Genomic DNA, 12,658 nt, shown 5'->3' with positions numbered 1-12,658 from the left:
CCCACCCGCGGGGGTCATTGGGGTCACCCATACGAAATAGCAGAGGGCAGGCAATCCCAATTACTCCCCCGTTGGGGGCCAGCACCTGTGCTGCTGATGCCGTTGATAGTGGCAGTACTACCCTGAAGACCTTTCAGGATTGGAAACGGCTTCGAAGTGATAGGAACAATTACCTTTTAAGATTCGGATAGCAGCACAGGGTAGCCCAACTCCTTATAAGGAATAATTGTAATACCCCAGGGGTGAGAAATATCTATCTTGGCAAAAATGGATAGAACTAGGGGGGCAGAGATCAAGGAAACCAGGGTGAATTCCCTGGCTTGAGACCCCCTTGAATCAAGAAATTCAATGGAGGCGTTGTCAGTAGAGCTAATATTACTCGGTTCCGGGATGGCCTTTCAGAGTTGTAAGATGTTCCCTCTGTTCAAAATGTCGTGGGGCCCCTTGAGCGATATTCAGGTATAAACACAAGTTTGAAGGCTGCATGTTCCGTTGAAGCCTTTGGAGGGCATAGAGGAGGCCTATGATGTAACTGTTCTGCTGTTTTGAACGGGTCCAGAAGGACCCCCAAGCCCAAGGCATCAATTGGGGGGGGGGGGGGGATTGGTGACATGACGGGAAGACTAAAGACTGGCTCGAATGACCATCAGAAGGCAGCTTATAGGAAGTAGAAAGGCCTGACCCTATGACCTCACTGGCGATGGTATCTTAGATTGCGGTGGGAGTTGCCAGGGTTATTGCAGTGTTCACGGGGCCCCCAAGCCCCCAGCGTGTAACCAAGGGGTTGGACAAGCTGCCAGTTTTGCCTTCCTTGGTGGGAATCGGGGGATCCTTGGGGGGTAACACAGTTTCCTGCAAAATAGAACTACCTGATGGGCCCTGCATAGGCTTACTAGAAGGAGGAGGGCCACCCTGTATGGCCACCGGAGAATTGATTTGAGAGATCACATTGGGGACCTCCTGCGACTGCAGCACATCGGGTTTGACTGACAGTTGAACAGTTTTTGGGGTCCCTTGGGAAGGCAGACTCCGCTTTTTATTTCGTTGTTTCCAGAGCCTTTTTTTTTCCCCTCTTACTCAACAAGTGCTCCACAATCCGCTCCTGGAGGCAGTGAGTGTGATGAATCAATTTTGTGGCACGGTGCAGGGATGATGTAAGAGAACTGGCTCCATGTGGTCGACACCAGGCAGATGAGAGACCTTGGGAACACAATTAACTGAGGTGACTTGCTCCGAGTCTCCAGTGACAGCAAACTGGGAAGAATTGGAGGTTGTTACACTCCTTGCTGGAAAAAAAATAATTGTCCAGTGTTTTAGGTTTGGTTCATTTCCAAGCCGAATCAGGATTGGACCTCAGATCCAGCAAGGACACCTGAGGCACGGGGTTATGGAGAGCCTCTTAATTTCGGATATAACAGAGCTCAAAAAGGTAGGCAGAGATGATAGAGATTGAAGAATTGGGGAACAGCAACAGGTGGCTTGAACTAAGTTGGAACTTGTTTGGGCTCTGGTGATTAGCTGATTCAAATTTTCTATTTTATTGTCAATCCCAGCAACATAGGTGGCCAATGTGTTCAACAGATCAACTTGGACGTCCAGTTTATCAGAGTGATAGTTCAAGGCCAACACAGTGGATTGAAGAGCTTGCAGAAGCTGTGGCCACGCGGAGCCACTTACAACAGTCTTAGGTGGTCATTACGACCCTGGCGGATTACTTCCGCCAGGGCCGCGGGACGCGGTGGCACCGCCAACAGGCCGGCGGTGCCCCGCGGGGCATTCTGACCGCGGCGGCTTAGCCGCGGTCAGAGAAGGGAAACCGGCGGTCTCCCGCCGGTTTCCCGCTGCCCCCAAGGAATCCTCCAAGCCTGGGGATTCCGACTCCCCCTCCCGCCATCCAGTTCCTGGCGGTTCTCCCGCCGGGAACCGGATGGCGGGAGGGGGAGTCGCGGGGCCCCTGGGGGCCCCTGCAGTGCCCATGCCAATGGCATGGGCACTGCAGGGGCCCCCGTAAGAGGGCCCCAAAATGTATTTCACTGTCTGCCTTGCAGACAGTGAAATACGCGACGGGTGCAACAGCACCCGTCGCACCTTCCCACTCCGCCAGCTTGATTACGAGCCGGCTTCATGGTGGGAAGGTCGTTTTCCCCTGGGCTGGCGGGCGGCCTTTCGGCGGCCGCCCGCCAGCCCAGGGGAAAACTTGGAATACCCTCCGTGGTCTCTGGACCGCGGAGCGGTATTCCTGACGCGCAACATTGACGGGCAGCCTCCGCCGCCCGTCAATGTTGGAATGAGGGCCTTAGAGTTAAGCACAGCATTAGATTTCACCTCAGTGTCACCCATGATTTCAGATTAAAGACAGGAAAGGCCTAGAAGCAATTGATCATTGAGCTTACCCTTGATGAAGGCTAGAAACACCGGCCTCACTAGACGACCTCGTGTGTAGCATAGGACGAATGCTGCCAGTTGGACTGTGGGTCCATTGTGCTGCCGGGGGTGCTGGATGAAGGGGCGATACTGCAGTCCTCCAAGCAAGCTTGACTGCTTGCAACCTGCCCATCCTGCTGATAGAGGCGATGAAGAAGCAGCTAAGGAAGTCTCCCATTCTCTACCATCAAAGGAGTGTTCACTTGAGATGATAATTGGAGAGAGCTCGGGCTTCCATGGGATCACAGCCGGGGGCACCTCCTGTGATGAGAGGGCTAGTTTCTTTTTGAGAGGCTGACTGGGTGAAGGCAAGGACCCCTTCCTTGAAGGGGATTCATGAACACTGAGGGTTCGCAGAGATAGCTGGGGGAGTGGGACGATGAATTAACACAGCTGTTGTCAGTGATCCAAAAGCTGTAGATGAGGCCTCCGTAACTCCAGACACCGAGATTTCACCCAGGCCTAACACTGGCTGGGTATCCCCACCATTGTCCTTGGATTCCAGCTTAGGTTTCTTCTTAAAGTAGGCCAAAAAAGGGGACTCACAGGACTTCAAGGAGCTTAAATGAGGCGAGTTAGCAGCAGGCTGGAAGGAGTTTGAGACTTTGGGGTTAAGCAGTTCCACAACTGCCGAAGAGGGGACTGGCGAGCTTGAATTGGGGGGGAGAGAAATAAGCCCGCTCAATGGAAATTGGTGACAAGTGCGATGTTACATTGTACATGGCATCACAGCGGCATTTCTTGCGTTTTTGAGAGATGGAATTTTCCTTTCTTACTTTGCCAGACCTCATGACGCAAACAGTTCAAACACTCCCTCCTTCAATTGAGGTAGAATAGAGCGAAAAATAATAAGAGTCAACGTGAGTAGCTTCCTTAGTTGTGGCACTTTGTAAGTGTCATAACATGGTGTCAAGACACTGCATAAAGGCTTGGGAGGAGAGGAGGGTTAATGGAAGCTGGATTGAGCAAGATTAAAAGTGGGGGGTAGGATGACACAGCACAGCACTGACAAGCCGCACCAGCCTAACGCTTGCCGCCTCCGCCAGGGACTGGTTGCCTGCAGCCTAGGCATCCGTCCACTGCCACCCCCTCTTGGCCCACTTGCAATAGCAAAAAGAGGTCTGGCTAACTCTTCCCAGTATCGTAGCGTTGGTGATATAAATTTTCACACACAAGCAGTTTTTCCACATCCACCTCTCCACTCAAACTTTTGGCACAACAAGTTCGACCAATTCTTATCTCGAAAAAAAGGACAGGATTTTGGGACGTCAGACGTAAGTTTATTTTGGATAGTCTCATGCTTTACTATAATCGCGAGGTAATGTATTTATGTCATGTTCAGAGTATTTCATTAGTTTTATCACCCCAAAAAGCAGAGTTTCGTATCTGGGACATGTGGGAAATCTTTGCTGTGTGTTTTTGAGAATAAAGAAATTGCCTGTCAAATATGTTTGTTATGAGCACCCTCCATTGATGGAATTAGCCCCTCTCCAATGTGCCTACAGCTATTCTCCCTTCCGTTCTTTGGTATGCATTACACATCAATTTTATTTGTTGACCGTGTTCTATAAAAAGCTATACAATAGGTTGTGTTTTTCATTGCTTGAAACATGTAAAGGAATGTAGGTAAGGGTTTTCAAGTATTTGATGGTTTTATTTTCTGCCAGCTGCCTTTGCAACTTTTCTGACTGCAGATGTATGATCGGTTTCTGACCATCATATGAATGGCATCCATTTACTTCGAAACCTGCATCTCCTTTAATTCTTAATTGTTCACTATTGTCAATTATATCTACTGGCTTCTGTAGGAAAGTAGCATCTTTCTGGCATAGTTACCCCCACTTTGTGCCTGGTGTCAGTGTGTTTAGACTGTAGCACACTAGGATCCTGCTAACCAGGACCCCAGTGTCAGTGCTCTCTCTCCTAAATGTAATTGTAAGGTGACTTTTACACCCCATAATAGGCATACTGGTGCACCCATGTAAGTCCCTAGTATATGGTACTTGGGTACCCAGGGCATTGGTACACCAGGGGTTGGTTCTGCAGCATGTATTGTGCCACCCATGAGGGCCCATGCAAACTGTGACTGCAGGCCTACCATTGCAGCTTGCGCGAAATGGTGCAAGCTCCTTTCACCCCAGATACAGGTTTTGCCTTATATCATGGTCACTGCACTCTGACCCTTTAAGTCACCCCTACGGTACACCCTTTAGCCAAAGGCAGAGAAGCCTCTACAAACCCCAGACTCCATTCCCTGGGCTTTGTAAGTGCGGAAGCCATCTTAGGGTATGAGTGGACACTGGTAAACGTGAATGGTCCAACTACATAATGGCTTCACCGAACCTAGGCACATTTGGTATTAAACATGTTGGAATCATGCAACTACACTGATTCTAGTGTTAGTTTCATGATACTATGTACTCTGGGGGTTCCTAGGGAATCCCCCATGTCTGCATGTACAGCATTGAAGGGTCTGCTTGCCAGCCTGTGCTGCTGCTGACCCCAGACACTGTTCTGCCCAGGCAGCACCTTCACAGTGGCGAAGGAGCGACGCACCCCTTCCTCCCCCACACCTCTGGCTAAGCCAAGAGCTGAAAGATAAAACAATATTTCATTATTGTTTTATCTTTCAGCTGCTGGCTCAGCCAGCAGCATGTGAAGGGAGGGGTGGGGCTGGGCCACAAGAGGTGAGAGGAGGAGAGAGTGCACCGAAGTGCGCATATGTGTTTGACCGGCCATCTCAGGCTGGCCAAACACACATGCACACTGAGTGTTTCTCCAACCCGGCTGTGTTGTACAGCCGGGCTGAAGAAACGCCACAGATCGCAGGGTTGTGTCTGAGCGGCAGACCAAGCCACTCAGTCCAATCCTGACGCTGCTTTCATACTAGGTTTAGCACGAAAGCAGTGCCAGTATTGTTGAGGAACCTCTGCTGGTGTCCCAACCAATGGTGGAACACCACATCGGGGGAAGAGGAGCAACGCAGCAGGAGGCAACAGCTAAGGTCCTTTTTTGTTTTTATTTGATAATTTCCTTCGTCCCGCCCCCTGCCGTCCCTCCCCTTGAGATTTGCGGCGACCGCTACTGATTCTGCCCCCCCCCTACTGCTTAGCTTAACCTGGGCAGGGGAAGGCAGATCAGAGGATTTCCTGTAGAAAATAGGTTTGACCACCTCTTCCTTAGAAATAGGTGTCTCTGAAATGGGATGGGGGTGCCTATAACCAGACATTTGGTGCCCTTCTTGCATAAACCAGTTTGCACCAGTACAGGAACCCCCAGTATCAGCTCTGGTGCGAAACTACACAAAGGACAGGGGAGTGACCACCCCCCTGATCAGCTCTTCCCCTAATGTGGTGCACAGAGCTATGCCAGGTGGTCACTTGATTCTACCATCTTGGAAATAAGATGAGCAGAGGCCCCTGGGAGCATCTGACTGGTTAGTCCAGCTGGGTGACTTCCCTGACCCCCTGTGATAGGTGGGACATTGCAGTTAGTGTCCAACCCCCTTCCCGGGTTACTTAGGGGCTCCCCCAAGGGTGAGACCCCAGATTAGTCTGCAAGACTTCAGGTTCCATCTGCAACTCTCCTCTGCAAAACACTTCTGCAACCTGGACACCGGAACCTCTGCTGTTCTTTGCTGGAACCAGAAGCAAGACTGTAACCAGGAGGAGGGCTCCTGCTGCAACTTTGTACTGTCTACAACCCCGTGGCTCTGCATCCTCCATAGTCACTGGGACTCTGCCAGTACTTAGGAAAGCAAGAAAGGAATCTCCCTTGGAGTGAAGCAGTGTAGGGAAATGTCTCCCTGTTTCAATTACCCCCCACTTTTTGCCTGATAAAGATGCTGCCTTGACTAAGAAGTGTGCTGGGACCTGGCTAACCAGGCCCCAGCACCAGTATTCTTTCACCAAAATGTACCTTTGTTTCCACAATGGCACACCCCTGGCACACAGGCAAGTCCCTTGTAAAAGGTACCAGTGGTACTGAGGGCCCTGTGACCAGGGAAGGTCCCTAAGGGCTGCAGCATGTGTTGTGCCACCCTAAGGGACCCCTCACCTAACACATGCACACTGCCATTGCAGATTGTGTGTGTTGGTGGGGAGAAAAAGTCAAAGTCGACATGGCATCCCCCTCAGGATGTCATGCACACAAAATACTGCCTGTGGCATAGGTAAGTCACCCCTCTAGCAGGCCTTACAGCCCTAAAGAAGGGTGCACTATACCACAGTTGAGGGCATAGCTGCATGAGCAATATGCGCCTACAGTGTTTGTCTATTCTTAGACATTGTAAGTACAGTGTGGCCATATTAAGTATATGGTCTGGGAGTTTGTCAAAAACGAACTCCACAGCTCCATAATGGCTACACTGAATACTGGGAAGTTTGGTATCATACTTCTCAGAATAATAAACCCACACTGATGCCAGTGTTGGATTTATTACAAAATGCACACAGAGGGCATCTTAGAAGATGCCCCCTGTATTTTACCCAATCCTTCAGTGCAGGACTGACTGGTCTGTGCCAGCCTGCCACTGAGACAAGTTTCTGCCCCCCTGGGGTGAGAGCCTGTGTGCACTCTGAGGACAGAAACAAAGCCTGCACTGGGTGGAGGTGTTTTTCACCTCCCCCTGCAGGAACTGTAACACCTGGCCTCAAAGGCTCACCCCTTTTGTTACAGCACCCCAGGGTATCCTATCTAGTGGAGATGCCCGCCCCTCCAGCCACTGCCCCCACTTTCGGCGGCAAGGCAGGAGAGAATAATGAGATAAAACAAGGAGGAGTCACCCACCAGTCAGGACTGTCCCTAAGGTGTCCTGAGCTGAGGTGACCCCTGCCTTTAGAAATCCTTCATCTTGAGTTTGGAGGATTCCCCCAATAGGAATAGGGATGTGCCTCCCTCCCTCAGGGAGAAGGCACAAAGAGGGTGTAGCCACCCTCCAGGACAGTACCCATTGGCTACTGCCCCCCCCCCCAGACCTAAACACACCCCTAAATTTAGTATTTAGGGGTGACCCTGAACCCAGGAAATCAGATTCCTGCAACCTACAAGTAGAAGGACTGCTGACCTGAAAGCCCTGCAGAGACGACGGAGATGACAACTGACTTGACCCCAGCCCTACCAGCCTGTCTCCAGACTCAAATGAACCTGCACAGCGACCCATCCGACAGGGACCAGTGAACTCTGAAGCCTCAGAGCACTGCCCTGAACCCGAAGGACCAAGAAACTCCAGTAAACAGCAGCACTGTTCAAAAACAGCAACAACTTTGTAACTTTTAAAGACTTCACTCTTCCTGCCAGAAGCGTGAGACTTCACCCCCTGCACCTGATGCCCCCGGCTCGAGCTCCAGAGAACCAACACTACAGGAAGGACTCCCAGGCGACTGCGACCTCATGAGTAACCTGAGACAACCCCCCTGGACTCCCACAGCAACGTACGCAGAGAGGATCGAGAGGCTCCCCCTGACCGCGACTGCCTGGAACAAAGCACCCGACGCCTGGACCAAGCACTGCACCCGCAGCCCCCAGGGCAAGAAGGAACTGAACTCCAGTGCAGAAGTGACCATCAGGCGACCCTCTGCCTAGCCCAGTCGGTGGCTGGCCCCAGAAGCTCCCCTGTGCCCTGCCTGCGCCACTAGAGTAACCCCGGGTCCCTCCATTGATTCCTATTGAAAACCCAATGCCTGCTTTGCACACTGCACCCGGCCGCCCTGTGCCACTGAGGGTGTGTTTTGTGTGCCTACTTGTGTCCCCTCCAGTGCTCTACAAAACCCCCCTGGTCTGCCCTCCAAAGACGCAGGTACTTACCTGTTGGCAGACTGGAACCGGAGCACCCCTGTTTTTCATAGGCGCCTATGTGTTTTGGACCCTCCTTTGACCTCTGCACCTGTCCGGCCCTGTGTTGCTGGTGCAGTGACTTTGGGGTTGCCTTGAACCCCCAGCGCTGGGCTGCCTACGCCCAGGAACTTGAACTTGTAAGAGCCTTACTTACCTGAAAAACTAACCATTACTTACCTCCCCCAGGAACTGTTGATTTTTGCAGTGTCCACTTTTAAAATACTTATTGCCATTTTAACTAAAACTGTGTATGTTACTGCTCTAATTCAAAGTTCCTTACTTACCTATGTAGAGTACCTTGCATTTTGTGTATTTACTTCAAATCTTGAATCTTGTGGTTCTAAAATAAATTAAGAAAATATATTTTTCTATATAAAAACTATTGGCCTGGAGTTAAGTCTTTGAGTGTGTGTTCCTCATTTATTGCCTGTGGGTGTACGACAAGTGCTTAACACTACCCTCTGATAAGCCTACTACTCGACCATGCTACCAGAAAATAGAGCATTTGAATTATCTAATTTTGCCACTATTTTACCTCTAATAGGAACCCTTGGACTCTGTACACACTATCTGTTACTTTGAGATAGTATATACAGAGCCAACTTCCTACAGTAGATATGTCATATTTGGTATATATGAACTAGTAACAGTAAACCCTCTTTGATGGAAAAGTTGGATTTATCAATACAAATTTGAAAATTACACTTTTAGAAAGTTGGCATTTTCCTGCCCTTACCCCTCTATGCTTGCAGCCTGACTTAGGTTACATGACTGGGTGTAACTGACAGTTCAGACTCTATGAATTCACCCCAGTCAGTCACACAATGGGGTTTGAGGGCCAGAGCTAAGTACTGCCCCACTTGCACCTGAATGACTGGGCTCTACCACCACACAATAGGCTTAAGGACCCTGTATTTTCAATGCAGGCAGCTATGAGCCAAGGCAGGGGAGTCATGAGACTCCTTGAACTTCAAAGAACCCTTCTGGAAACTTCTCCCAACTTCTCGGAACTGGGCACCAGCATATAAAAATAGGCCACTCAGACCCTCTTTTCAGTTCACTATTCGACCTGTGGAAGGAATCTGAGGACTGCCTACTGCTGTGCACTCTGCCAGACTGCTGCTGTACTTAAAAAGTGCTGCTTTGCTGCCTAGAGCCTGCCTTGAACCTTCAGAGGCCTGCCCTGCTGTGGAGCCGTGCATTTTCACCTGCCCCCATGACTTCTAGAAGTGACTCCAAAGGCTAGGTTTACTGGCCTCCAGTTCAGAGCCACAGGGATATAACAGGCTCCCACCATCTTGAACCCTCACCAGGACCCAGCCCGAGTGAGTCTTGAATCCCCAAGAGGTCTCCATTCACTCTTGCACCCTTGTTTGTGGTGGTAAAGGCGCCCAGGTGGCGATTTTCTGAAGCTGACAACTTGCTATTTTGAGCCTTAAACTTAAAAAAATTCATCACTCTGATTCTACTAATTGTATTTTGAAGGTTTTGGTGTCAAATAATTTATTACAAATTACTCTATTCTTCTAAATTAGTTTGTGGTTTGTATTATGTTGTGCTGTCACTGTGTTGCTGTTTGTGTACTGCATAAATACTTCACACATTGGGCCTCAGGGTTGAAGTGGCGTTCGTACCGCCAACAGGCTGGTGCTACAAATCGCCATATTTTGACCGTGGCGGTTTACCGCCATAGATGTCAAGGCGGTCAGAATCCGCCAGGGCAGCTCTGCTTGCAGCGCTGCCCTGGGGATTTTGACTCCCCTTACCGCCAGCCTGTCCATGGCAGTAGACACCGCCATGGTAAGTCTGGCGGTAAGGGGAGTCGTGGGGCCCCTGGGGGCCCCTGCACTGCCCATGCACTTGGCAAGGGCAGTGCAGGGTCCCCCAGGCACAGTCCTGTCGTGATTTTCACTGTCTGCCTGGCACCACCTGGCACCACCACATTGCCGCCGGCTCCATTAATGGAGCCAGCTGCAATGTTATGGCCGACATCCCTGCTGAGGGAGAAGACAGAAACTCTGTTTCTGCTCGTCGGCCTAGCGGGGATGTCCAAATGTGGCCGGCAGGTTACCGGCCGCATGGGCGGCCGACTGGCGGTCCAGCCTTGGCGGTCGGTCTCGTCCGACCACCAAGGTTAAAATGAGGGCAATTGTCTTTACATTTAGTCTAACTGCTTTTTGTGACAGGCTATCCAAGGTTAAGCACAGGTCAAATTTGTGACTTCTTGTGGATCACTCTGCAAGGGATTGTGGCTGTTGAATGACCAGGGTCACGCCCCAGTCAACCAACAACCCAGTTTCTCACAATTCTCAAATGGTTACACACTTAAAATCCAACTACTGTGTCCACATGGTTCATGGATACAATACTTTTTCAAGGCAACAGCATTTGATGTGATGTTGTCTTAATTAGGTTGAAAATGGCAAATCCGACCGTTTGCACGTACTATTATAGAAATATTAGATAACTATTTAAGCTTGTCTGAGTTTTTAGTAAGTACATATGCTAATGTAACACACTGAAATGGGAGTCAGAAAGTGTACCTGATATTTTAATCAAGCTGAGAGTTAGGGACAGTGGCCATCTTTGTGTGTTTGATTTACATTTTGATGTATCACAATTTAATTACTTGCTATGTTCACAGGTGCTTTTGTTGGGATGGCAACACTGTTTTATCTGGAAGTCATTCTGGTGAATTACTAGTGTGGGACCTACTAGATGCAAAAGTTGTGGACAAAATACAAGGACACTCAGGTACAAAATAAAGTCTTATGTTATGGGGTTTTTATTGGTAGAGACTATACAAAATTGATGTGTAGGGGCTTTTTACTTTTACGTTCTGTCCTGCTCTAAACAAAAAAAAAAACTACCTGTGTTTGTAAAATTTGGTTTTCAAAAGCTGTTCAGAACACACATTCATTATATTCATCTTTATAAAACACACACTACAAATTGAATTGTCTCAAGAATCTCAAGTACACTGTATCATATTAAACCAATTTAGTGGGACTGTTTTTGCCATTTGAAGGGTAGCAGACAGATTTGGCACTCCTTGGAGATAAACCTGTGACTTGCACAAATCTCTGTAACGAAGCCATTGAGGTATCATTCCCATTCTTAATATATTCATCAGCTGGTTACATGGTCACACAAGCTCTGTATCCTCTATGACACATATCCCAGCTGAACTCATAACTTGCTCTCCACTAAGAAAAGCTTAAAGCATTATAGGGTTATTTTTCCATTGTTTTTTTTATTTTTCTTGAATGATGTGTATATTATTGATGGTACTTTGTAGATATAGCTACAGTTCATCAGAATTGGCTAAGGATTAACTGCTAAGCTGCAAAGTCAGCACCTGTGAGCAGTTACTGAAAGGCAGAGTTTTAACTAGGGACCAGAACCTCGACTATTGGGTGTAGGAGACTGGCTCAGTTTATGGTGTACACCTATGGTGTGGCACCCTATACTGAGTCTAAGCAACCCTTAGTGTGTTGGTGCCTAGATAACCAAATCTCTCTTGGGATAGCAGTGGACAGCAGCTCAGGCTTATCATGGATGAGTGTAAAGCACTTGCAATACCACAATAGTCAGTCATTGAAGTTCACACAAGAAAGGACCACACCAAGTGTGTCAAAAAAACAGTAGTCTTTATTTTAACACTAGTACTAACCTAACTTTGGTGTATGTCCACTCTGACCTATCTACACACAACAAATATGATTAGTAACAGGCAGGAAAAGCAGAGAAATACATGGGAGGCTATGGGGGGAGGCAAACCATACACTAAGAAAATGGTCTAAGGTGTCTAACCAAGGTACGTGTGCTAGGATCCAAGGGACTAGGGAAGTATGGAAGTAACCAAGGTAGGTAATAGAAATCTCCCAGGCACCCGTGTGCAGAGGTGTTATCTAGCCAGGTGTCCCATAGGCAAGCACAGTACCGTCGCAGTTGGAATTTTTAGGATTCAGGACCCTTCCCAGAAGACCCTCTAAAAAAACAGTTGACACAAGGAAGGTTCAATAGTGCTCCTACCTGTGGATACCCAGGAAGGTTGAGTACCTACATCAGGGATCCTGGATGCATAGGAGTGAAGTGATGTTGGAAACCTTCATTGGAGTCATTGGGGCTCTTGTTTGCCCAGCTGCTGTTGTTGTGACCTGTGGACCAGGTCAGTGGAACCCAAGGGTGGATTCTGGACAAGAAGAACCTGAAAAAGAAGGGGACAGAGTCCAGACCACGCAGCAAAGTCCAGGCGGTGCAGGTAGGCAATGCCATCACCCTTCATGGGAAGAAGGTCCTGCAGGACGATGATGGAAGGAGCACAGCTGTGGAGTCTAGGTGTTGCAGGAAGATTCTTGGAGTCACCCATGAGCTGTCCCACAAAAGCAGGAAGAAG

At 49.0% G+C, this 12,658-nt stretch overlaps 1 protein-coding gene across 2 annotated transcripts in view; it reads left to right on the top strand.

Moving 5' to 3' along the window:
* Positions 1 to 12,658, top strand: part of NSMAF (neutral sphingomyelinase activation associated factor) — a 665,048-nt gene that overhangs the window by 627,792 nt on the left and 24,598 nt on the right. For both annotated transcript variants that reach the window (XM_069220229.1, XM_069220228.1), the window contains exon 30: positions 10,904 to 11,013. In XM_069220229.1, the coding sequence (XP_069076330.1) occupies positions 10,904 to 11,013 (110 nt within the window). The remainder of the gene's footprint in view (positions 1 to 10,903; positions 11,014 to 12,658) is intronic.

Source organism: Pleurodeles waltl, chromosome 2_2 (genome assembly GCF_031143425.1).
Source record: "Pleurodeles waltl isolate 20211129_DDA chromosome 2_2, aPleWal1.hap1.20221129, whole genome shotgun sequence".
NCBI lineage: Eukaryota > Metazoa > Chordata > Amphibia > Caudata > Salamandridae > Pleurodeles > Pleurodeles waltl.
Note: the sequence above shows the minus strand (reverse complement) of the source record. Positions and strands in the feature narration are given on the sequence as shown.